Raw genomic sequence first — 27,222 nt, 5'->3', positions numbered from 1 at the left:
CTCTTGCTCTTCAGAGTTCCACCTGTGTTTTCTGGGATTCTGGGAAGTGTCAAAAGTAGTCAACCAATCAGGTATAGGCTTCCGCCGCGGGCCAATGAAAATGTGACCTCATGCGATCATTGACTCGACATACTCAACGACGCAAAATGGATCCACGCAGCAGCGGATTAACCATATGGGCAATTGGGCGAGTGCCCAGGGGCACCAAGACTTCAGGGGACACTAAATAAACCTTTAATTCGAAATGAAAATTTTACAAATGTACATAAGCACTTGTTTTTTAAGATTTAATTCACACATTTGCACTAAATAGGCGTGGCACCATGTGCGGGCATACCCCCCACTTTCAGATAAAAATGGTTCTGTTCCCCGCATTTTTCGACACGCCTCTGCCAACATTCTCGCCCATGTTATCTGGTTGGTTGCATAGATTTGAGTGAACTAACATTCAGCCAATCACAAGTGTTATGAGGCCAGTCATCTTACATGTACACTTTAAGCTTCAAACAGTTTGAATGCTAATAGTACGTTGAGGTAAGGGCACTATTTAAGGTCCAAACCTGCGTTTGCATTAGTGTCATCCCTATAGCAATCCATTCATATGTGTACTTTTAAGTGGAGTCATGTTATTGCAGTACTTATGTGATCGTTTAGTAGTCTGTGAGAAGAATATACACATACTGTGCTTAAAAATTGAGTTTGAATAGCTGTATGTGCAACGAAATCTGTATGTTTAGTGCGTCTCTCTAGCAGTTAAAATAGTAACAATAACGTTTCCTGCAATACATTGTATCCACTTTGGTGAATTAAAGTCCCGGTGTCCTGAAAATCTGTACATTGTTCCATTGTCCGCTAATGTTATTACATACATGCAAGCTATACATAGGTTTTATATATAAAAATGTCCCTGTACCCCTTCTTTGTGGCATGCACAACATTTACACCTGTTAGAAAAAAAATGAGTGTTTTTTTTTTACTACATAAAAACAAGAAATGTAACATTACAACAGAAAGCAATTGCCCTTTAACTACAGTAGGCCTTATTGCTAAAAATACTTGATGAAGAGTTGTTTTGTGTCATGTTAATGTGTCATGTTGATGTGTAATTCTTGTAAAATCATTTATTGTACATGGCTGAGTCTCATTCTTATAAATATTTTAATTTATAAAAAATTTAATGAGTGGATTATTGCATGTGGGTGGATGGGGTGCACCTCGGAGGCTGTTGCCAAGGGTCACCATAAGGTCTTAATACGCCTCTGGATCTACCATGTTCTTAGGTAACAATTTTTATATATTTGATGCAACATTATTAATCAAATGAACAGGAAGGGAGCGTTTGTTAGATTACATAGAAATTCAGTTTTGTGCCCTAAACTGTGCTCCAAATGGGTTACTATATATTTGAAAATAAAATGCTAAAATAATCTAAAATTGTCCCTTTGATCATTTAAGAGTGTGAAGCTGACCTCATGCCCTGTGTTGCACTGCCATCTTGGGAGATTCATACTCCACTGCTATTATTGTTCTGATATGTACCGTAATTTGTAGTAAATATTATTTTAGATTAAGACACAAATCCTAATATTTCTTTAATCAATTTAGTACTATTTTGAGAATACTTTTTTAAGTGTTCATGCATGAGGACCACATGAACTTGGTGGATGTTGGCCTGTTTTGTCTGAATGATGTGGTAGTTAAACTGAGAAGGATGTTTATATGTAGCCTAAAAAGCATCCTAACGCCCCCTTCATTTCTAATATACATTTGATAAATAATGTTGCATCAAATATATCAAAACTTTACCTGTGAACGTGCTGGATCCATCTTGCGTCGTTGAGTATGTCGAGTCCCTTTCAACCAATAAAATGCCATGTAAGAGGTCACATTTTCATTGGCCCGCGGCGGAAGCCTATACCTGATTGGTTGACTACTTTTGACACTTCCCAGAATCCCAGAAAACACAGGTGGAACTCTGAAGAGCAAGAGTACCAAAGGATGCGTGGACGCACGGCAGGCATATTGAGTGCGCACACACTCACTGAGCGACAGCAGAGAACATTCAAAAGAGAGCATAATTGGGAGCGCGCATCCCGTTTTGTGCGTGAGCAAAGGAAATCGTCGTGAGAGCAGAGAGAATCGCGCGCTCGTATTGCATGAAGGCGCTCTCGCCTTGTAACAATGCACTCGCTACCTTAGATATTAAAATAACGCCATAGCCAGCCAGCTGTGGCTATTTTTACAGACAAATGTCGATAGCATGTTATCGTAGCGCAAACGTACTTCGCTCGCATGCGGCTTTCTTTTATTCTCGCATTTTTGTGCAAGAGCAAAATAAATCCAGGTGCGAGGAAAGAATGTTCCGCGTGTGAGCGGAGAGCTTCTAGTGCGCGTGTCCAGTTCTGTGCGTGAGAAAAATAAATCCGCTTGCGTGAGGAGAGTTTGTGCTCACACATGGGCGTAAATCCCGGGGGGGACGGAGGGGACATGTCCCCCTCTATCCGAGGGTTGTCCCCCCCCCTCGATCAGTTAAATTCGCTATTTTCATAAATATATATTTACGTTTATCTAATCTAATTGTGTAATTGGTAGAAAATACAAAAGCAAAAATTGCGTTTTAAATTAAGAAACTGTTGAGCTCCCCCTGCCTCTCACAATGGTTTGGCCCAATCCACGTTAATCTCACCTGCGCATTGCGCAACACATTCAGTCAGTTATGAACTCAGTTCATCAGTGGTTGTTGAACTCCAGTAAGAAGGATATTGTATTCACGTTAAATGAAGTGATTCTCTTTAATGTAGTTGATGCTGATTCATTAATAAATTAGTTGTTTAAAAAATGCTGATTACCGATGTACTTTTTCATGAATCTGCTATGTTAGCGATTAAAACGTTACTTAGCTAGCAAACGTTAGCTTGTTACATAGGACTTCACACACTGCAACTAACACGCCGAAGCCGTTTCGCATTCATTGTTATATTTTAAGCGACCTGTCTTGATGTGAACATTAACCGCCACACTTAGCCACCGATCCCGCCATTCAGGTCCCGTGTCACACACAGCCGCGAACACACCGGTTACAGTTTTGTGATGTTGGCACTATATATCTAGCGTCCACAAAAGGTGCTCAGCGTTCATTCAGTTGAAGAGGATCGTTTTCTCATCATCTATTGTGTTCAGTATGTGCGCGGCGGATAAACTAAACATTCAGTTTACTAACTCGGGCGATTCATCAACGACTACAACACAGAATTTAAGTTTGTTTGGGTACACGAACATGAAGAAATTTTGTTAGCGGAGATTGAGCACTACAGGGGAAAATAACAACTACTCAATAATGTCGATGTACGGTTACTTTGTCAAACAATGTTGTAGTATAAATCAGGATAACATTTTAAAACTGTTTAAAAAAAAAAAAAGTGACTCAATGTCAACATGTTGTATTATGGGTAGTTCCTGTCTTCACAACAAAGACAAAAAATATATATAAATGGAAAAACCTTTATTGTTCACAGTTCAGTTCAGTTATAATATGACTGCAAGTCTGCATGATAAACCCATAAACCTAATGCATATTGTCGATTAGTGTCGTATTAAGTACAATTTTGACTGTATTATTTGTCCCCTCCAAAAATTGCTCTCGAGAAAAATTTTATGTATTGTCCCCCCCTACTGTTAAATGACATTTACGCCCATGTGCTCACACATCAAAATTGACGTACTTTGGCTTTAAAATAATGTGCTCTTGACACTTAAGTATAAGCACACCATAAAAGACTGACATAGCTACCTTATCGTTGGGCATTCAATATTTGTGAATTTAGGGACTGTCAACAAAGCGACATTCACGTTTCTAACGTCATTAGCATTTTAAAGGAAAACAGCCATAAAGCAGTGACGGGGAGAATATTGACAGCATGATGCAATTTTTTCTCTTCACACATAAGATTTAAGCATATGATGTGTATTTGTTGTTTTAATATAAGACCTAAAGATTGAATGAATCTTCACTTAAAGATAGACTTGTAGTATAAATCATTTAAACATGCTTTTGTGGTTTGCATTATTTGTATTTATTTTGCTCATAAACAATGCACTGTCAGTTTAATTAAGCATTGATGAAGTTTGTGGTATGATTACAAAGCATTCAATAAAAATAGATTTGTGGTTTATTGCCTGGATGTGTGGGATATCCCGGCCTGCATTTGTTTCCCATTCCGACCCTGGCCCCACTAGAGCAATTGGGGCTGCTGCTGCTGATCGGGCAAGTGGAGCTCCACTCAAAAGCAAAAATACCTGTTCACTCGAATCCTGAGTGAATATGCATCACCTAATTCTAAACTCAACCAAGACGTAATTTATGAAAAGGTGCTGTTTTAATGGCAATAAATATTTGTAATGTTTTAATGCCACAAAATTATGGTTTAATTGTTATTAAATACCTTTAATGTTACTAAATCCAGATATTGCTTCCAGCCAGTGTTGGGCGTAACTAGTTACTAAGTAATTAGTTACTGTAATTTAATTACTTTTCCCTTGAAAAGTAAAGTAAGGGATTACTTATATGTTTTCTGTAATTTAATTACAGTTACTTTTGATGTAATTAAACTAAATACTTTGTGAAATATATGCGTGTGCACTAGTGTAATTGACATCAAAAGTCAAAGTCTTACTTTAAAATCTGTGCTTTAATGTATATTTCTCACATTTGTAATACTTTTGTCAGTTAATAATATTATTTATTTGAATTAATTAAATAAGCTGTTTCATGTCTATCCTTGAATCACTGGAATCACAAGGTTGATGTAGGATATAGAAAGTAATTAGTAATGAGTAACTAAATACTTTTTGGACAGAGTAATTTGGACAGTAATCTAATTACACTATTGAACATGTAATGAGTAACTAGTAATTAATTACTTTTTCAGAGTAATTTACCCAACAATGCTTCCAGCTTTGTATTTAAAAAGCAAACATTATAATAGTTAGCAGTGAACAATAAATGAAACATCAAATACATTTTTATAAAAAGGAAAAATGTGAACGCAAATAATTTAGGAATTTAACAACATAACAAACAAAACAACCACAATAAATGTTGAATAATTTCCACAAATTAAGTTTTAATTGTTTCGAGTAAAAAACACAAAATATGTTGACAAAACACATCAACTGCAAGTAACACACAGTAAAACATTGAATAATTGAATAATTTACATGAGAAATGACATGTGAAAACAACCTTCTCATATGACGTTTTAACATTAACGAACAGTAAATAATGATCAACGAACGTGCTTCTCCTTCTTTCCTTTTAATCGCAACCAACATGTTAAGGTGTATATCACCACCCACGGTACCGGTGGTGTGTAACATCATATAAAAAAATAGGATTTTCTAAGCCTGTATATTAAAGAAACATTGTATTTGTATGGCGATACATAATATTGATCGTCAAATATAAATCCATCATGTTTATTCATCCTTTTGCTATTTCACTGAAGCCATATGCATTGTTCTTGCATTGCATGTTAAAACTGCAAGGAGTGTAGGGTTGCTGAGACAAAATTACCCATGTTAAATGTCGAAGTTCGGAGAGCTCAGCGATGCCATTTTGCCCCTTCTTCATTAATGAGTGCAGGTGACGTTTTTCCTGCAAAAGCCCCGATCCAGAAAATCGTCAGCCTTCATTGATTGACGATTGTCTCGTTTCACTGGGAGGCAGGACTTCCTTCGCTTGAGTGGATATATTGAGCATTGCATTCCTTGCCATTCATTGTAACGGCATGGGGTGCATGTTGTTTACATTAATATGTTTGTTATTACACTCAGACCTGAGACCCGAAGTAATAGATTGGGAGCCTGAACCGGCTGACCTCTTAAAATATAGACCTTCACTGTGGTAGAACATCGAACGCATTTAGTGTGGGACTGAGATTAAAAAGCAATCTGTATAAGAAACAATGAAACATTTAAAGGCCAGTAAAATTCCCAGTGTAGCAGGACAGCGTGTTTGCAGAACTGGATAATAAAAGGCTGAATGTACACATGGGTGCAATTTGCTCATACAAGGCCAATTTAACAGCTGCATTAAATCCTTTTGCCCATCTCATCTCAAACCCATTATTACCTCCGATGTGAAATACCTGACATACTGTCCTGATGACATATAGGTGCTTTAATATTGATTTCATCTTCAGCTCTGTCCCTCTGATGATCTAAACCTATACATCACACGCTTCCATTTTTGTCCTTGTCTTAACTCGCAGGCCTCTACCCACCCTCCAGCCCCACCGCACATATCTTCCAGCACAACAGGCTTTCTCACCGTTCCTCTCGAAGCTCTGCTGATGCAGTAATGTGGTATTTGGAGAATTCTGGTCCCTGACCAAACTAAAGGTTCTTGGCTCAGTTCCCTTCCTTTTCCAAGCCTCTTCCCAAATAAGGCTTTGCTCTACCAGTAAAGTTGTGGGGCAGTCACTAAAAGATGTTTGGAGAGGAGGGTGGGTTCAGGAAAAGACCATGGCCTTTTATGGTTTCAGTTTCCTATTCTCAGCAGCTCTCTCTCTTTATTACCGAATGCCTTTTTCTATCTCTCTGATGGTAAAGGATGCAGGATTAGGGAGGACTCAGGCGAACATAAAGCACTTGTATCTAGACGAAATCACTCACACATATTTACACACACTCATACTCACAATACTCACAGCTCGGGAGCCCAGGTGATTGCACGGAGGACATCATTGTTTAATCATTACGAGAGTAAGTTTCACCTTTATTGATCTTTTCTTCTTTCAATTATTAATATACCCTTTGAATAACCTGCAGGAAACAATCTCACAAATCAGATCTGTTTGAATGTTTTTATTATTCAGTTTAAAGGGATAGTTCACCCCAAAAGGAAAATTCTGTCAACATTTACTCTCAGGTTGTTTCAAACCTGTATCCATTTCTTTGAGAAAGATATTTGGAAGAATGTCAGCAATTGTCAGTTCTGGGTTCACTCTGTATCCACTACCATAGTATGAACACATATTGTTTTTTTTATTCTGTTGAACACAAATGTGATATTTTGAAGAATTGAGGAAAACCTACCATTTAAGGTTTCCTACTATGGTAGTCTATGATGTCCAGGAACTGAAAATTACGAAAATTCTTCCAAATATCTTTCTAATTTATATAGGTATGAAACAACATGAGGGTGAGCAAATGATGACAGAATTTTCATTTTTGGGTGAACTATCACTTTAAGGTCTTTTTTATAGTTAGTCATTCTCATCTTAAATGCTGGGAGTACATGAGGTGTACTCCTTAGGTATGATCATGTGAATCTCTGTATAGATCTCTGTATAGCACACATTGGTAACCAACAGCATTGCACCCAACTCTATTCAGTCATAAAGGTTTTGAACCAAACTGTGGTGAATAAAAGATGATGGCATTTTTATTTTTGAGTGAAATGTGCAAGGTGATTTACTTTTTACTCATTCTTTAAGGTTGGAACTTCAGAGGTGCTCTACTAAACTGCAGAATGGCATCCCAGGTGATGCTCAGTTTGTGTGTGTGTGTGGGTTGGCTTTGCGTTTAACCGAGGAGGATCCGGTCACAAACTTTTACTGAATGTCAGCTCTACACGAATGTTCATCTAATCCTGTCAGACACTCCCTGTGTATGTAAACAGTTGCTTACCAAACTCTCATGGCAATTCTTTAGGACCACTTCCATTTTTTCTAATAACAAATAAAAAAGATGTTGTACCATGAAAATGTAGCTTTCAGACCACCATGAAAAAGCATATGAATAATAAAATGGTCCAGGTTGGAATTAAAAGTTTGGAGCTCTATATCGCTCAAGGATTACATGAACATGGAGAATGTGTCTTTATTGCCTTTTGTGTGACAGTTCATCTCAAGGTATGATAAAGAAAATAACATAAATAGTAATAAATTTGGCCATTGAGCTGAACTGTGTACACATGGAATCATGCTTCACTGCTAAAGATCTTTAGTGTACATGCACGATTGATCAAACGCTTGTTTGTGTCTATATTACACACATTGTATTGTATTTTGGGGGCTTGTACTTTTGGCTGCTTCTTAAATCTTTGTTGGTTGTTGACATTTTTGATTCTGTTTTATTACTTGTTAATATTTGTTTCTAGGAGAAGAGGATTTCACGAGACAAAGGGAGGTCACAATCTCATGAGGAAAATGTAGAAATGTTTGTTCCTAGAGAATAATGAAACGGCACATCGTGTGCACAATGTAATGCTTTGAGCGTGACAACCACATACAGAGCAAATCCCCTAAAACCACTGTTTAGCTTGCAAGTTAAACATTGATCGCTGACGATGATAACTAGAGCAACCTTTGGGTGTCTTGAAAAAGACACATACATTTTCATTTAATCATTTAGCAAATGCTTCTATCCAAACAGAAATGTGCCGTTCCCATCGTAACCTTTAGTGTGAAATATTATAAAATCTTAGCAACAGTGTGTATAATACCAGGGCACATTTCAGTCATTTGGAATATCTTTATTTTGACCAATAAATCACAAAATGTGGGGAGGCAAGTGTTTGTAACCATTGTGGCCAATATCTCAAACGTGTCCAAAACTTACTACATGGAAGTGTCGAACGTATACCTGCATTGAGTCATTAATGATATCACGATATGATGTTTCAGGTGTTCAGACTTCTTTGCTGAAGATCATGAGAAGTGAATACACAAAAACATCTCCTCTCTTCTCCTTCATCAGGGTCCAGGTATGGCAAACAAAGGTCCATCTTATGGAATGAGCCGCCAAGTGCAGGACAAAATCGAACAGAAGTACGACTCTGAGCTGGAGGGCCGTCTGGTGGAGTGGATTGTGGCTCAGTGTGGCTCTGAGGCGAGCAAGCCAGAGGCCGGGAAACCAGGCTTCCAGGCCTGGCTTAAAGATGGATGTGTGAGTATAACAAAGCAAAACTTTCAGAGGCGAATTTCATAAAAGCTGTTAAATAATTAGTATACATGCCATTAGTTCAGAGTGTGAGATTATAAAGCTTGTTCTCATAGACAAAGCGAAAAGTAATCTAGTGGGCCTGATTTTCAGACACGGCGCGTTTGAGCCGTCTTTCCATTATAAAGGTAAAGGCCTACACCGGACAGAATCTAAGGACCCTGTCATATCGTAATGGGAGATGAAGCTTTGATTGGTTTACTGCATGTTTCTCCCAAAAACACACCCATGACTCATAAAAGGGGCAGGGACAACCCTATAAGACCATGCACTGGGCGTGTCCAACATTCCCCATCGTTAAAGGGATAGGCTACCCTACTATGGTAGTGGATGACGTCCTAGAAATGATAATTGCTAACATTCTTCCAAATATCTCCTTTTGGGTTCATCGGAAAAAATAAGTATATAAAGGTTTGAAACAACCTGGGGTTGAGTAAACGATGACCGAGTTTGATTCCCAAGGAGAAAACATATTGTTCAAATGAATAATTTGAATGCACTGACAGTGTCTGTCAAATTCATATTGTCTGCTCGTACATTACAGTATATCATTCTGAATGATGGTAAAAAGTGTAACTCTTGTGTATGTGCTGTTAGATTTTGTGCGAGCTCATCAACAGTCTGTGTAAGGACAAGCCTGTGAAGAAGATCCAGAGCTCCAGTATGGCTTTCAAACAGATGGAGCAGGTGTCTCAGTTCCTCAATGCTGCTGAGCAGTACGGCGTCATTAAAACAGACATGTTCCAGACCGTCGATCTGTGGGAAGGTGTGTATGCAAACAAAAGTCTGCATGCATATTACATTCCACACACATTAGATGTCTTTGCCCCGTCAAATGTCCCCATGGACCCTGTTGTTTTCACTGTTCAAATATTTGTTGGCTTTGTAAAGCTGCATTGTACAAAATTCCAATGACAATGACGGAATCCATGTCTAAATACAAAAACCCCAACTGTTGTTTAATCAACAAACTGTTGTCAATCAAATCCATATTAGTAGGACTTTGCGATAAAATTTTGGTTGCACTTTATTTTACAGAACGTGTACCTATAGTGTTCTTACAGTGTACTCAACTAAGAATGATCTGGGTAATTTAAAGTAACTACATGGGATAAGGTTAGGTTTAGGGGTCTGTTCAGGTTTAGTACTTATTTATTACCCAGTTATAATATTTACTATAATAAGTACACAGTGTGTAAATGGGAAACAGGACTGTAAAATAAAGTGATACAGAAATCGCGTATTCTTAAAGTCCAGTGTTATTGCGACTTTACACATAATATGAACTTTTTTTCCCGGACAAACGATGAGTAAGATTTTTGAATATTTCTTTGCCAGGAAAGGATTTGGCCGCCGTGCAGAGAACACTCATGGCTCTGGGCAGCATTGCCGTAACGAAAGATGAAGGCACCTTCCGAGGTGATCCCAACTGGTTCTTCAAGTGAGTAGAGCAGATGACACACTTCTATGAGACGACAAGACAGTGTGCATTGTTTTATTTTATTGACCCTGTGCTTTTCTGCAGGAAAGCTCAGGAGAACCGTAGAGACTTCACTGAAGATCAGATCAAAGAAGGAAAAAACGTCATAGGTCTGCAAATGGGATCCAATAAAGGGGCGTCTCAGTCTGGCATGACAGGCTATGGAAGACCTCGACAAATCATGAACCCATGAATCTCCGCATTTTGACCTTCAGCCCTGACCATTCAGTCCAAATATCATTATGGCAGTGTAATAAATGATTGACAAGGACAATGTGATACTAAAAAAAGCTTTTGTGTCTACTGTCCATGTATGGGTCAAACTAATCAATAAGAAATTAATTTGTTGTGTGGGATTGGAATATGTCGTATAACCCCTCCCCAAATATCAGATTAAGAGTGTTTTTCATACAACAGTAATATCAAGTTTTTGGACTAATATTAGCCAAGTAAAGCATGGATTTCTGCTATGCTAAAGAAAATCAATAACACCACGTGCAAGGACCTGTGTAAAGACTCTTCTGTTTTGTAGAAAACAGCATGAAGGTTTGGAATAATGAGTAGATTTAGCATTTCTTGATTTTTTTATTCAAATCACATTCAATAAATTCCCTTTAGATCAATTGCATGGATTCATAAGAACACCGCACCTCAATAAAAACAGCCTAGTACCAGTTAAATGTCTATAGTTAAACAGACCTCGGTTTTAAACAATCTCTTCAGATTTTTTTAATTCAAGTGTTGGAGGCATTTATACCCAAAACTGACGCAAAAGTGACACAGTCAATGTATCGCAATCGAAGGAAAAATCTGTTAAGGTATATTAAACTCTTAAACTCACTCATACAGCACCCCCACACTTGCCCACAAGAATCTCTCTCACACACACACACACACACACACACACACACACATTCTGATCAAAAGATCTGACTTTCCAAGTTCATTTGCACTTGCTGTCTTAAATACTGTGAATCAGGCACACATACACCATATCAGCAAAAACAAATAAGGCAACCCAAAACAGAGCATTTGCTTGCATGCTCAAATGAAAGCAAAGTGCAAACAGAGATAACCTCAAAGAAAAGTGAGAAGAACAGAAGATGCAGAAGATGTTCCTGAGTGCTATGTCTTCTCATCTCCTGCTATGAGAGGAACTTTAGACTCCATATCCATCTCAGGCTGAATTTCCACCACTTCACTGTCCTCCAGGGCGGAAGAACGAGCTTGCAGCCCCCTGTTTCTGCCCCTCACGGCCGCTCTACATCCACGCCAGTCCACATGGGTAAGGATCACTTCGAGAGTGTAATACAGCGACCAGAAGAGAGCGAAACAGCCCAAAAGAAGCAGTGACTGCAAATCACAAAACACAGGTTTCTGTAATTTCATGTAAGTTTCATCTGAACTATGATTGATGTATGTGACAGGAGCGATTCGAATCAAACACCAACAAACCAATTCCGGAAAAAAATTGTAATTCAGTTGAACCCTTTCAAAGATCCAGTTTGTTGATGTGAAGCCACAGATATAGCTGGTGTCTTACCGTTTCAAATCTCTTGCTCTTATTTTTGTTACCTCAATTCTTAAATTGTTTGTTAGATGTATTTATCTTACCCCTTTTTATATTCGATCTCAAGGTTCTTAATAACGTCGAGGCCTATCATCACTTCGTCTCTGCCTGCTATTTTGAAACCATGGCTTACTGTAGCATAATAACTACAAATATACTATTGTCGCACCATAGAAAAAGAAAAATGTATGACCATGTAAGCCCTAGCGTCTCTTCACTGGATGCCTATTAAGTACCGAATAGACTTCAAAATCCTGCTAATAACTTAAAAAGCACTAAATGTTTTTGCCCCTATAGTCAGATTTGAATCCATCGAGCACACTGTGGTCACTAAACTCTGTTTTGTTACTAGTTCCCAGAAAATCTAAGTCTTCCAAAGGTGGTCGATCTTTTTTCTCCTAAATTCTGGAACAGCCTCCCCAGTCATGTTTGAGATTCAGACATACTTGAATAGTTTAAACCTAGACTAAAGACTCACCTCTTTACTCAAGCACTCACCCAATCTACAGCCTAAACAAATTTATGCTGCTAGAAAGTTAATTTAGTCAGAACTGAACACTCACGCCTTCATTCTACTGTGTAACTTCAGTACACATTTGCGAGCATCCTCTATCAGTTTATTTGTTTTCAGATCTCGTCCTCGGATTCCTGAGGACACCAGAGGGTGTTAGACCCAGCTCCAGTTTTGGACTGATGCTCATCCCAGTTGAGCCAGATGCTCGGCCTTGTGCCACCTGACAGACTGGGAGAGACTTGATCATCTTTTCACACAATTTATCTTATCATTTATCTGCCTGGCGGCTTGTAGATCACAGCTTACAGGCAACTTTAATTAATTAGAAGTTAGACATAATTAATATTGCATATAAGAATTTATAGTCCGTTTAATATTTGACCTGTGGTTCTCTCTCCTATGTGTGCTTTCACTGTGTGTGTGTGCGAGTGTGTGCGTGTATGCGTCTATGTGAATGCGTGTAAGTATGTATGCATATTGTGTGTGTGGAGCATTTGTATGTCTGTCTTCTGTGTTTTCACCTTTTTCTTGTTTTTACAGGTACATGCCTTTAGTTGTTTTTCTTGTATTCAATGTGTCTCATGTACAGCTGCTTTGTAACAATGAAAATAGTGAAAAAGCGCTATATAAATAAAGTTGAGTTTAATTATGCATTCGACCATATTTAACATATACATTTCTTTTTCCATATCATGGTGAATATGGTGAAAATAAGCTCTGTGTACTGACAATAAATGTCTTTTATGAACTACTTACTAATATTGTGAAGATTTTTCAAACATAATAAAACAATAAACAGCCCAGTGTCAGTAAATCATAAGAACATCATAATATAATCCAGTGAAAGTAACCATGACATTGAGGATTTTTTATGATTTTGTGTTTATACTACGCATACTGTAATACTGCTTTTTAACAATTGACAGCTTTTAATTTTCATTCAGTACAGTAAGCAAGCAAGAATTGTGTAAAATTATTAAATCATCTAAATTGACAACATGTATGCTAGATCCTACACTGCTAGTAGTGTTGTGCAAGTTCCGAAATACATTACAGATTACTTGTTACTGTTATTTAAAAGTTATCCCTTACCTTACAATAGTACTGTCTCAGAATTGTAATACGTTAAATGACTCCTGTATTACTTTTGAGTAACTTCACCAAAATAACTACAGAAGTAAAACTTAACATTCTAAAAAAAATCTTTGTATTTTCAAAATACAAAATACATTTTGCCAATCAACCTTTTTATTAGACTGCTGCTTTTTATTAACTAGGCTGTACAAAAAATACGAAGATTAAACGCATTTAGATACTTTTTTTTTTAAAGGTATTTAAATGCAAAATTGTCCCATCCCATCACTGAACTAGATTATATAGAATTCTAGATCGTCATCATGTAAACGTTAGCTTATCTTGTCATTGCTGCTGGTCACTACTGCTTGACTACCATTATGATCTTTCCTGCTATGGTAGTCAATGATGCAAAATAATTTTCAGTTCCTAAACTTCTACCAAATATATTTGTGTTCAACCGAACAAAGACATTTAAACAGGTTTGGAACAGGGTGAGTAATACATAACAGCATTTTCAGTTTTGGGGTGGGTGTCCCTTTAAAAAAGATCCCATGTGTGCTCGAGGCCACGCACGGAAATGGACGAGAAACGTGTTTTCTGTTCGTAAGACATGCAAAAACTACTTAAGAAATAAGCATGGTTATATTTATTGCATATGTATAATGTGTACAATCACGTAAATGTTTTAGTTGTTCTAGACTGCGTAAAGCGTTGCTCAAACGTGACATTTGGCAGCTAGAAGAATCATGTGTTGTATACTCACGAGTGATTTCTTTCATTGTGCATTGTGACATGTACCTGACGAAACATTGCTAAAAACATAACTCGGATGCATTGTCTAATACCACCGCTTTATTTTTCTCATTGGTTGAGCTGAGCTCCCGCGGTCCTCCCTGTACTGTAGCCTGCCTTTCAGACTCATTACCCACACTTTTGAGAACGGGCCGGTCCTGGAGTTGCCAGGAATTCATCAGAGTATGAATACACATTAAGAATCTCATCAGTTAACATTTATCCTTAGAATATAAATAAACATTTTGGCAGCCGCAGTACATTATGAAAGTAGTCTAAAAACCCTCAACCTGCGGCTCCGTAATTTTTCCTGCAACTGCATTTTCAAAACAGCCCAATTGTGTGCGCAACACTGGCACTAGGTTTACAGCACACCGGGTGGGGCCAATAGCCTCGGACTTTTAGCTCAGAGACTGAAATCATCCCAGCCAGAGGGAGATGAGTGACACCACATGCGTCTATAGACGAACAAGAAATAGAACTTACTTGCGGGATTTTTGAGTATTTAATGTCTCTCGAAAAGCTTGTTGTAACGCAAGCTTTACGAACATGTAACGAGTAAAATATTACTGAAAATTGATTAGTAATGCCTTACATCAAATGTAATATGACTAGTGAACTAAATGAAAATGAAAAGAAATCTATTCTTCATATTATTAATTTGTCTCTATTATAAGGAAATGTCACTGAAACATTTCTCAAACCAACCTTTCATTTAAAAAATGCTTGAAAAGGTAGTATTCTCGCAGGGCTGTTCCTACTTAAGAAAATAGCAACTGTCAGGTTTTAGAAAATATCTTTACAGAGACTGCTCGCCTGAAAGCAATATAAAGATTCCCAACTCTTGATCAATGTTCCATAAAGCCTATATCGTCAGAAATTAGGTATTATACTTGATATTAATGTGTCTTTGGTAAGCCACATCTCCAGCATTTGTAAAACTTCCTTTTATCACTGTAAAAATACATCCAAACTATTCCACAGAGCGCCCTCTGGCTTTCAGATGTGGCTGCATTTAACCGCAAGTCATTGAGAAACTGTGAGCATAAGAATCGTACGGTATATCGCCCAGCCCTACCATGTCCTACTGAGTGGTTGCCCTGCAGGCCTGATATAAAAAGTACAGTTGGTCCAAAGTGCAGCAGCCAGAGTTCTTACAAGAACAAAAAAAAAAAAAGAGTGTTGATGATATATATAAAGTAAGTTAAGCTGTGCTTGTGCCTGTGTATGTGCATGCAATTGCTTTTTTCTTTTACCTTCTCTATGTCATATTACTTATAGGACTATCTTACTTTCTGTGTGTTTGATGCAATTGAAATTGTAAAAGCGGTATCAATTTTTTATTTAATTTAATTGACAATCCAAATACAATTTCATTGAAGTTTCATCAACATTGTATTGAGGAAAATAGCAATATTTGCATGTATTATAATACAATATATTGTGTCATTTATTTATTTATTTATATTCTTTACTACAGTAACCACTGCCTAATTACCTGTTAAGCTGCTTTGCAACAATGCAATTGTCTAAGGCTCTATTTAACTAAAAACACCTCTTTCACTGCTCCCTTGACTCAGGGTTCCATTCTAGCTCAGTCTCTTTTCATGTTATATATATTGCCTCTTGGTTCAGGTTTTCAGAAATATTGAATCACTTTCCACTTGCCGATGATGTTAAATTGTACTTTCCTCTTAAATCTAATGACAAAAATCTAACCGGAGCTCTTGTATGCATGGCTTCAGCAATTGATATCATGGCTTACACATAATTTCCTGACCATAAATGAAAAAAAACCCTGAAGTAATTCTGTCGGACTTCTGCTTAAAATCATTGGGCAATCCTTACCTTGGTTATCTAACAAAATGGGTAAACCCTTGTTGTAAAAGCTAAGGTTTCTGTGTTGACACTGGTCTTAAGTTTGCTAAGCAGAGAATTGGAATGGTTAAATCATGTTTTTCCATCTCGGCCGCCTGGCTAAAGTTTTCTATCAAGGGAAAAAGTGTATATATTCATTCATGCTTTTGTCAATTCCCGGTTAGATTATAGCAGTTCCCTTTTCTTATTGATAAATCAGACGTCCATGGAGCGTTTACAATTGGTTTGGCCACTAAAGTGCTATCCACCCCTAGGTCAAGACTGAAACATGGTGATCAAACTTTTGCCATTGCCGGCCCAACATTATGTAACAACCCTCCTGTAGCCATGGGTCCCTTATATGGTTCCCTTAAATGATTATGTTCGCTTAAATGACTAAAGCTACCCGTACACTCATAAAAAGGAGGTGTTATTATTAACACATTGTTCTACTCAATAAAAACTGTCACCTACATCTCGGATGGGGTGAGTGAATAAACAGCTCAATTTATTTCTGGGGTGAACTGTCACCTTAAATGACTGTTTTACACAACCGTATACAAACAAAAACATTTCCTCTCTAGACACAAAGCATGTGTTAAGGTGTGAGTGTTTGTTTTCCAGGGGAACGTACCTTAAGACTGTTTGAGGTAAATGGACTCACAATCTCAGCTGGTACATCTATGCCAGGTGGGCAGGGAAGAGCAAAAGCGCTGTTCAGATACTGTCCACTCATAGCGTCTTCCACAACTCTGTCAAATGAAGAATACGAGTTTAGCCTCTGTGCATTGTATGCACAATGCCTTACATGACTATTTAGTAAAAAAATAAACATTCCATTTTATAAGCGTAAGGATCAGCTTAAAAGAGACCAAGGTACGAAAATGCAATATTCATTTCTTCAAACATTTTGAAAGTCATTTAATTCATGTAGACGTCATGTCAATAAAGGTATAAAGGTCTGCTCACACGGACAGTTTTTTGGGTTAAGATCTAGAAGAAGGCTATGCTACACGCCTTTACTGATCTTCAATAAAGTCTTTAACCAAGTCCAGAAGTACTTGGTACATCTTTCTTTTATGTACTAACAGCATTCACCCAACTGTTCGACCAAATTCATGAAAATCTAAAACTTACGATGTCTAAGAACAAAGAGTTTGGCTCTAGGAACATATGCATGCAGTGTAAATTTTGTTGATGAAAACTGTGGCAAAAACGACATGTCAACAACATGTTTATTCTGATGAAAACAATACGAAAAACGGAATAAAAATGAATTCATGATAATGAAAACTGTAATAAAAATACACTGTCATTTTTGTCAACCAATAAAAACAAGGTAAAAATATTCTTATCCCACCCGGCATACATGTGCTGCTTATATCATTTAAACTGTAGAAGTCTCTGGGAGAATGGGAAGCACAAACGTATCAAGGCTATTCTACATTTGAGTCCGTCTCCATGCGGTTTTCAAAGCATCTTATATTCCTTTACAATCGCTGGTAAATCGGAATAAATTTTAAGTATGACTGCGGGTGATACCTGAAACATATTTTAAAGGCAAGCACAAACGATTTTATTTAAACGGTTTTTAATTTTGTCCGCCATGATGGATTTTCCTGTGTAACTAAACAGCAACAGTGTTGGGCTGTCATGTAAAAAGGAAACAAACAGCTTGTGCATGTAAAAGAAACGTAATTGTGCTATTTAAAACCTCTCTCTGGATAATTTGTTGATCAATCTGATCTTCGCTAAATTCATTTTACAAGCTTTGAGGGCCATGAGAGTGTACAAACATGACAGTTGAGCTGCATCATTGTCCTGCAGCTTGCGGCCCCGGTAGGCAATTGTGTTTCCGAGGGTTGCCTCGGTCGTGTCTGGGGCTGTTTGTGGCAGCACCACCGGGTGAGGTGCGCCTGTTCAGGACTGGAGCACAATTTAGACAGGTGTACCTGGTCACTGGTGCCGCTAAAATACTCTTCTTAGGATCCAGGTCTTTTCCGTTTAATCACAGATGTTGTGCTTGTATTTACTGGATAAGAAAGGAGGGCATTTTGACCTTGACGCTTCAGTGTTGCAACAATGCATTATCCAGTAGTTACTTTACTTTTCGGTAATCACCAGGTTTAAATTAATTCTAAGGTGAATTATGTAAGAACGGTTTAATCTTTGCATGGACCATTTAAATACAGCAAGTAAATTTGAAAAAAAAAAGACTTAATTTAATGTAGATTTGGTCGACTTAAATGTTTTTAATATTCGTCAACTAAAACTAAAGTAATGGGGCTGACAAATATATGACTAAAGCTAAATTGCATTTTCACCATTATGACCAAAACTGAATAAAAATTTGCTGTCAAAATCAACACTGCCTCATTGAAATCCCTGGAAGTAGAGCACCAGTACTTTTATTAGCTCACCTCTGTCTCTCTTTCACCTGCTGATGAGACATAGAAGAGCCGTACAGAGTAAGTTTCCAGTATTTCAGAGTGCCCAAAGATGGAGTAGATTCTCCTAAAAGACAAGGAAAAACACTGATGCAACCAACAAAAATGTAACCACTCCTGTCAGCCATGTTAGGTTCCCTTGGATCAAACCCACAATGCTCTACCAAAAGAGATACAGGAACTACACACTGTGGTGCGGGACCTGTAACCCGTATCGTTTACTGTAGTGCGCGACCTGTAGGCCGTATCATTTACTGTAGTGCGCAACCCTTTAGGCCGTATCGTTTAAAGTAGTGCGCGACCTATAGGCCATATCGTTTACTGTAGTGCACGAGCTGTAGGCCGTATCGTTTAAAGTAGTGCGCGACCTATAGGCCATATCGTTTACTGTAGTGCACTAGCTGTAGTCTGTATCATTTAAAGAAGTGCGCGACCTGTAGGGCGTATTGTATACTGTTGTGTGCGACCTGTAGGCCGTATCATTTACTGTAGTGCGCAACCCTTTAGGCCGTATCGTTTAAAGTAGTGCGCGACCTATAGGCCATATCGTTTACTGTAGTGCACGAGCTGTAGGCCGTATCGTTTAAAGTAGTGCGCGACCTATAGGCCATATCGTTTACTGTAGTGCACTAGCTGTAGTCTGTATCATTTAAAGAAGTGCGCGACCTGTAGGGCGTATCGTTTACTGTAGTGAACGGGCTGTAGGCCGTATCATTTAAAGAAGTGTGCGACCTGTAGGGCGTATCGTTTGCTGTAGTGCCCCACCTGTAGTCCGTATCGTTTACTCTAGTGTAGAGTACTGTAGTGCGCGACCTGTAGGCTGTATCATTTAAAGTAGTGCCCGACCTGTAGGGCGTATCATTTACTGTAGTGCGCGACCTTCAGACCGTATCATTAACTGTAGTGCCCCACCTGTAGGCCGTATCATTTAAAGTAGTGTGTGACCTGTAGGGCGTATAATGTACTGTGGTGCACGACCTGTCGGCCGTATCGTTTACAGTAGTGCGCGACCTTTAGGCCGTATGGTTTACTGTAGTGCACGACCTGTAGGCGGTTTCATTTACTGTAGTGCGCCACCTGTAGGCCTTTCAGTTTACTTTAGTGCACGACCTGTTGGCCATATAGACTGTAGTGCATGACCTGTAGGCTGTATCATTTACTGTAGTGCACTACCTGTAGGCCTTATAGTCTACTGTAGTGCTTGACCTGTAGGCCGTATGTTTTTACTGTAGACGACCTGTAGGGTGTATCTTTTTAATGTAGTCAACGATTTAAGGAATGTGTGATTTTTTTAAGTCAGTGATCTGTACACTTTATTGTTTTTTTTTACAATTAGAAATCTGTAGACTGGAGGGTCTTACTGTAATCTGTGATCTTTAGAGTGTATTGTCCCTCTGCTGTTTCTCCCCAACATCGCACAGTAGAAAAGGTCCAGTCAGTGAATCCAGTAGTATCTCTATTGAAACAATAAAATGGTCTTAAAGATGACAGCAAATAATATGTAGTATTAATATAGTAATGACAAAGCTTACGGCCATACATGTGAATGTAAAATAACAAAGCAATAAAATGTATTGTGTTATTCATTTAAATACAATTTAGTTCAAATCAAGTTATTTAAAAGAGATAACCCTTACACATCCAGTATTCTTTTGGCTCCAATCAGTGAGGTCATTCCACTGGGGCATATCAACACTGTCTCAACGTGGCCACGGCGAGAGTGGATTACTGTTACAGTAACAGATACGTGCTCCAAGGTTTGCATGCCTGACTGCCTCAGGTCAAAAGAAGTGACTAAATACAATAATGAATAAAAGCAAAAATATCAAGATATTTATTTTACATTATACACAAATAAACTAGAAAACGTATTCTATACTATAGCTTCAGGAGTTGAATTAGATACTAAATAGTGACCAAAAGTATTCCCAGAACGTTGGCAAGGTTATTTTTTATTTGGTGCTAAGCAGATTCTAAGGTCTTTTAGTCTGTCAGAATTGCATTTTACTGCATGTTTTGAGGATCTCTGAAGGGTTAGTTTTTGTAGATTTTTTTATTATCCACCATGTCAAAACTGTTCAACTGGCCATGTACATACAGCCTGAGATACAGGCCTCTGTGACATTGCAGATTTAGAGTATGGAAAAGTCTGATATTGATTCTGAACGTGAAGTGAGACTGAGGGAGAACTATGTAACTTGTGCTGTGCTCACTCCTTTGCCACACGTTTGTATTTGTTAATAGGCAGGTATTGCATGGTATTTCAAGGTCTTAATTTTGTTTTTATGCTGTGCTATAGCAGGTGTTTACGATTATTAAAAAAAAATATATATTTTGAATATATTTTGGAATCTTCACCATGGTTTCCATTCTCATAAAACTGGATTATCTTCCTTTTCTAAAATGTCTGTTTCTAAAACTTTGGCACTTGCAAAATTGAACAAAAATAAAGCCCATCTTAAAAACTGCCACGACTAAAAACATCTAATCAGCAAAGAGGTGAAAGCTGATTCCATTCGCAAATGCATTCCTGTCCCCGATGGTCGGTTCACAGGGGTTTTCCGCTCGGTCTGTTTGGGATTTTGTCCCTGGAGGTTTCAACAGGAGATGGGTGTGAAAAATGGGAAAATCCTGGAAGAAAAGGGAGTGTTGACGGGTATGATTATAAACAGTGTTGATTTTCCACGCTGGGAGCAGTTACGGGAGTAAATGGTTTCAAAGATGATGCAATGGAAACTTCTGGACATGTTATGAATCGATTTTGATGGGTTTTGATTACGTTGCTTGTGTAGTTTGTAGACCTTTATGGATTACATTGTTACCCAGCGTCTAACGGGAACTATGTTGCATCTAATCCCGTTTTAGAGCTGTTGTTTAAGATAGCGATTTTTGCTATTGTTGTAACTTTATTTACTTTGTACTTAACATGTTCTCATTGGTGAATGAGACCTGATTTCATTGGAATTGATCCAAGAGCTTCTTGTATGTGCGCATTCATGTGTTTTGGAGGAGGCGGGGCTTTGGAAGGTGATTTGGCGGATCATGATTTCAGTGCTAGCAGGCTTAAGTTAGCATCTTGCCAAATCGTCTATTCCGCCTTTAAAGCATGTGTCAGAGTCTGTAGTGATTGGTCAAACGCTCAGCGCTTAAGCGAAGAATGTCCCCGTTCTGTCTGACTTTCTTCCGCGGAATACAAAAGAATATAATTTAAGAATGTTGTTAACTGGACTCCATTCACTTGCATTGGGTTTGTGCTGTTCGGTTAACAACTTTCTTCAAAATATATTCTTTCGAGTTCTATGTTAGAAAGACACAAATTTACTTGAATAAAAACAAACATGTAGTACAATGCAATGCAAGTCGCTTTGGATAAAAAGCGTCTGCCAAATGTAAATGTAAAGAAAGACAGAATTTTCATTTTTGGGTGAACTATCAGTTTAATCTTAATTCATGTTACGAAGTCAAAATTTCCTAAAAACAAATCTTGTATTCCCATAAACGTTATGCACGTGACGTCACCACACACGAGAGTCATGCAAGTCACGCCCACTGAGTGGCAGAAAGACTGAATGCAGCAGTGTTTACTAGGGATGAGTCACGAATTTCGAATATTCGATTAGTTTATTTAATTGTAGAATTTGGAATAGTGTGTGCGATTTAAAAAAAAAATTGCCATGTTTTCATGCGTAACGTGTTCATGTAACCAAAGGGTGGCACTGGCAATAACGACGCACCTAAATCCTAAAGGCTGTCAATCAAGAGACATTAGAGGAAAACAAGAATTGTTAACGAAGTTACGCACACTGTAGACCCGCGTGGCATAACTGAAACGGTAAATTGAGATGATGTCAAAAATTTGTTCTTTGTGGGGGTCCTTTAATAAAATGAATGAGAATAAAGTGCAGTGCAAACTCTGCAATGTAAAGCTGGTTTATCATAGATCAACAACTATGATGCACAGTCATCTGAGGGCGAAGCACCCAGCAGGTCCATCCACAGGTCAGCAATCAGTTGCTAGTTTTATGGTCAGACCAACCAATTTGGATGCCAGACGGGCGGAGCAAATAACGGCTTTAATTACTAAGATGATCGCTAAGGATATGCTTCCGATCGGCTTTGTTGAAGGAGAGGGTTTTAAAGATCTTATGGAGTTTGTACAGCCGAGTTTACTGTTCGTCTAGAAAAACAATCACTGCCAGACTGGAGAAACTTTTTCATGACAATAGAAACTGAAGCATTTTGAGCTATTAATTCATGAAATTGTTCCGGATTGTTAATAAATGCCTTAATTCAGTAAGTATGTTTTAACACGTTTTAAGTCTGGTCTAAAATCTTTATGGCTTTAATATATTTTCCTGATCAATCACACTGTTTTTTAGTTGATATAAAAGTGCATGCTCATATTTTACAAGGAAATGTTCTAGCATTATGAGCGGTTAATGCTGATTGACGTTCTGTTAATAAGTGCCGTCATTCGGTTGTTAATATATTAATGTTTCAGCACGTTATTTTAGCTTGATGTAAGATTGCCTATTTCATAATACATGAAGCAGTGTGCCGTCATGCGGATTTAAAGTGTAAATGTTCTCTCTCTCTCCATTTGTGTGTGTAATACTGTAAATGCGTCCATGTGGGGGAGGGGTGCGAATTTCAAATAATTTTCGAACAACAAGTCTCACTTGCCTCTGTGGTGGTTTAGCCGAAAATGCTGCTTCTGACATGAGGCGAGAGTATGTCAGTATTTCCACACGTCACTGAGAGTTTGCTACCAGCACAACTCTCTCAAGCCTTATAAGGAAATTATTTTCTCTCAGAACTACAGAGATTTATTAACAGTAATCTGTTAGAGAAAGCTGAACAAACAACTCATTTTGTGTCAGAAATTTCACTACGGCTGTTTTCTCCTTTGCAAAAACTTTTTGAGCAGGTCAACACATACCCCTTTAACAGAAATACTGTCAGAAACTCTGAATGTTTCTTATTCTTCAGTGTAAATAAAAGCCGACTCAAATGACAAAGACTGCCAAGAAGAGATGTGCAGATAAACTTCACAGTACATGCATAAGAACAGAAACATAAGAGACTTTGTATATCAGTGTTCATAGGAGGGAGAAAAACTGTGAAAGCTGTGAGATGAATACAGGAGGGAAGCAACATGTCACTTTCACTGTGTAAACACTGTAACACATCACCTTATAAGGACAGACACCCACTGCTTGAGACGCAAATCCATTTAACAGAGCCTTTCACATGACAGAACTATATTTAATATCTCTCCTGTGCTTTGCAACCGATGAATAATAGACTGCCCACTTTATCAGATGCCATATCTGGTTTAAGAAGTATTGTATGCCATTCATTTTCTTCATGAAAATGAAAAACAGCCTTCTTCCACCTTAGAAATGTTGCCAAATTACGAAATATTTGATGTGTTGCTGACGCAGAAAATCGTATTCATGCATTTGTGACCACAAGACTTGACTATTGTAATGCTCTACTTAGTGGTTGTCCTGTATCATCGATAAACAAACTACAGTTAGTTCAGAATGCAGCTGCCAGAGTTCTTACTAGGTCAAGAAAATACAATCACATAACCCCAGTTTTATCATCGCTTCACTGGCTACCCATTAAGTATCGTATTGATTTTAAAATTATTTTAATTACTTACAAAGTTTAAATGGTTTAGCCCCTACTTACTTAACTGAGCTTTTATCACATTACAACCCATCACGCTCTCTAATATCTCAAAACTCAGGACTTTTGATAACACCTAGAATAACAAAATCCACCAAAGGGGGTCGAGCTTTCTCATACGTAGCACCTAAACTCTGGAATAGCCTTCCTGATACTATTCGAGGGTCAGACACACTCTCCCAATTTAAATCTAGATTAAAGACACATCTTTTCAGCCAAGCTTTCACTTAATGCATAGTTAATGAACAGCAGCTATTCTAATTATTCTCCTTCTGCCTTCGTCTCGGGATGCCCATCCCGAGGTAGGAAGAAATTCCGCCAGGTCCAGATGATTGACATATGCCCATCCCCACCTAGAGACTACGCCTGCTACAGGTGCAGAATGACTGACCATCCCAGCTCCATCTAAGGCAATTCCACCACCAGCCAAGAGAAATAAGACCATCGGACCATCCCAGCTCAGACCACTACATCCTCAACCAAGAGCAAAGACGGACTACTTGTCACATTAATGCTGAAGTTACAATACTTGGTATTTAATGCTAAACTTACATCACATATCAGCAGTTTGAAGTTTTGGCTGCATTCGGTGGCCCTTATTGGAGGTTGTTGGGTGGGTGTTTGTGGGGAGTGAGGGGGCTCGTTGGTTGTGGGGATTCATTTGCTGGGGCTGTGTGGGTCCGGTTTGGCCTTGTTTTGTGGTCGATGTCGGACATCGGAGGAATAAAGTTACAACATGCCAGTAATATTTTCCCTGATTGTTCCTCTGTTTTCTGGTGTTGATCGTGGAGTGGGAACGGGTTGAACCTGCACGGTTTTCGGTGAGTGGGACTTTCTGGGTTGCAGATGGTGGGCTCTCCCTCTTCCTCGTGGATATTTGCTCGGTGGCTTTTGGTCGGGGTCGGGGTATAACTCTAAATAACAATTTCTGGGCAGTATGATGAAACAGTAAATAAAGAGCCCGACGATTCATATGAAAAAGAGTAGTGCTGAAAATATCAACAAACAGCATAAAGAAAGTCAATCTGTTACTGACACATTGTGAGCTCAGCTGACATGCTAAATTCAGATGCTCTTCATGTAACGCATTCCCGGATTGCATTTCTTTTAAATTGAAAGTTAACAGGACAAAAGTGAAGATAACAACATATAATGAGTCCGGTCAATGGTTATGGGTAATATAGTGTGATATGGCAGTCCATGTGATGAGGGGAGTATCCTCTGGTGGATTAGAAAGGGCACTACAGCTGGTGACTGTGACAGATAAGTTACCTGAATTAATTTAATTTACATTTATGTATTTGGCAGATGCTTTTATTCAAAGCGACTTACATTGCATTTTTATTATACATTTGATTCTGACTATGTGCAGTCCCCTGGGATCGGATTTGATCTTTATGTGATTTATTTCATTTTTCTAGCCACTTTATATTTATGGTTAGACATTTTGCTTTGTATAAGAAAATGTTGAAATAAAATGTTGTTGACATTAATGGCAGATGTTACAGTTATTATTTTTGGTAAATTAATTAACCAAGTATAATCAACTACCCCAAAAACTATGGAAACACAAGGAAAATAAAAGTTCGATTATTTGACTAATCAAAAAATTCATCGACACACTAATCGATTGCAAAATTAATCGATATTTGCAGCCTTAGTGCTGATTATGATGATGTGAAACGATGTTGTGACAAATAAATTGTAATATGAATTTGCAATAATATCAACAGCGTAAGAATAATTTAAAAGATTCACGGGCAAACAAGCCAACTATCGTCTTTTTGTCTGACTATCGCCAATGAACAATAGCATCATCTGACGACAACTCCCCCCTCCCCTAGTGGACTATTAATAATAAAAAATGTATCTGTTGATGTCCTAAGAGTTTCCTAACCAGTTGCAACACAAACTCACAAGACATTATAATTCAACATTTTCATCTTGTTAGGAAGCAGTGTAAAGGGGGTCGCACACTAATTAAGACGCGCCAAGGTTTTAGTTGTGAAATGTAGGTATACTTTCTAATTTCTTTTAAGGTGCTGTATCTTATTAATTTAGGAACTCTACCCTAACAAACGGTTACTTCCATTTTATTGATTGAGATTCCATAGGTTTGCTCTTACAGTGATTTTTACAATGAAATTGATGCACTCTGTTGTTATAGAAGCATATCTGCGAAATACTCTTACCATTCCATGTGAGCGTAAGAGATTTGGGATAGGCTGGGATGGCAGCATTTGCCTTTAAATCCGGGCTCTGGTAGGACACCAAAAATGGCACAAACTCCCAAACCTGCCAGGAAAATAATACACATCAAATTCATTCAACATGCATTCCATGTACAGTATGTATATATATATATACACACAGTATATATGAGGTTGCGCTAGACTTTGACGGACAGGCTCGTAAAAAATATTTTATTACCAGTCATCGCGTCATGTTTGCTTTTAACCCTCTAAACATTCTAATACAACTGATGTTACGATTTGAGGAAGGTAGAACCCAATTGCAGGCACAAGACAGGAGGTGGATGAAGGGGTTAACAGATTTATTATATATAACAAAAACGGCAAAACAAAACCCACAATGGGGAAAACAAGACTTGAAAACTAAATACAGAAACAAGAACACGGACTAACTAAACTAAGAAAACAAACACTGGGAACAAACACTAAACTAAGACTTACTAGACACAGGGAAAACAGGAACGAGGCAAGGCACAAGAATGGGCATGAAACAGCAAACATCCACAATGACTAGGAATCACATACAATGAACGAGC

General features: G+C 38.1%; 2 protein-coding genes across 3 annotated transcripts in view; one reads left to right on the top strand and one right to left on the bottom strand.

Moving 5' to 3' along the window:
* Positions 1 to 6,583: 6,583 nt before the first annotated feature.
* tagln (transgelin) lies at positions 6,584 to 10,791 on the top strand. 2 transcript variants are annotated; one of them, XM_056757394.1, is made up of 6 exons: positions 6,584 to 6,762; positions 7,497 to 7,543; positions 8,761 to 8,949; positions 9,601 to 9,769; positions 10,342 to 10,444; positions 10,529 to 10,791. In XM_056757394.1, the coding sequence occupies exons 2-6, from the start codon at positions 7,532 to 7,534 to the stop codon at positions 10,674 to 10,676; spliced, it is 621 nt and encodes a 206-aa protein (XP_056613372.1). In that variant the 5' UTR covers positions 6,584 to 6,762; positions 7,497 to 7,531; the 3' UTR covers positions 10,677 to 10,791. The 2 variants fall into 2 exon arrangements, with proteins under 2 accessions (XP_056613372.1, XP_056613373.1); XM_056757395.1 differs by lacking the exon at positions 7,497 to 7,543 and having other exon boundaries at positions 6,590 to 6,762.
* Positions 10,792 to 11,048: 257 nt separating this feature from the next.
* The window catches only part of pcsk7 (proprotein convertase subtilisin/kexin type 7), a gene marked incomplete at its 5' end in the record, with an annotated part of 32,052 nt that continues 15,878 nt past the window's right edge, over positions 11,049 to 27,222 (bottom strand). The window contains 6 exon segments of the mRNA XM_056756816.1: positions 11,049 to 11,836; positions 16,928 to 17,045; positions 18,714 to 18,807; positions 20,102 to 20,196; positions 20,378 to 20,534; positions 26,627 to 26,729. Coding sequence (XP_056612794.1) covers positions 11,609 to 11,836; positions 16,928 to 17,045; positions 18,714 to 18,807; positions 20,102 to 20,196; positions 20,378 to 20,534; positions 26,627 to 26,729 — 795 coding nt within the window.

The sequence above is a fragment of the Triplophysa dalaica genome, chromosome 9, assembly GCF_015846415.1.
Source record: "Triplophysa dalaica isolate WHDGS20190420 chromosome 9, ASM1584641v1, whole genome shotgun sequence".
Taxonomy (NCBI): domain Eukaryota; kingdom Metazoa; phylum Chordata; class Actinopteri; order Cypriniformes; family Nemacheilidae; genus Triplophysa; species Triplophysa dalaica.
The sequence above is the reverse complement of the archived record's forward strand: the minus strand, read 5'-3'. Positions and strand labels throughout refer to the sequence as shown.

Coding starts and splice junctions, on each gene's coding strand:
- tagln (XM_056757394.1), top strand. Junction 8,950..9,600: donor CCTGGCTTAAAGATGGATGT/GTGAGTATAACA, acceptor ATGTGCTGTTAG/ATTTTGTGCGAGCTCATCAA. Junction 9,770..10,341: donor GACCGTCGATCTGTGGGAAG/GTGTGTATGCAA, acceptor TTTCTTTGCCAG/GAAAGGATTTGGCCGCCGTG.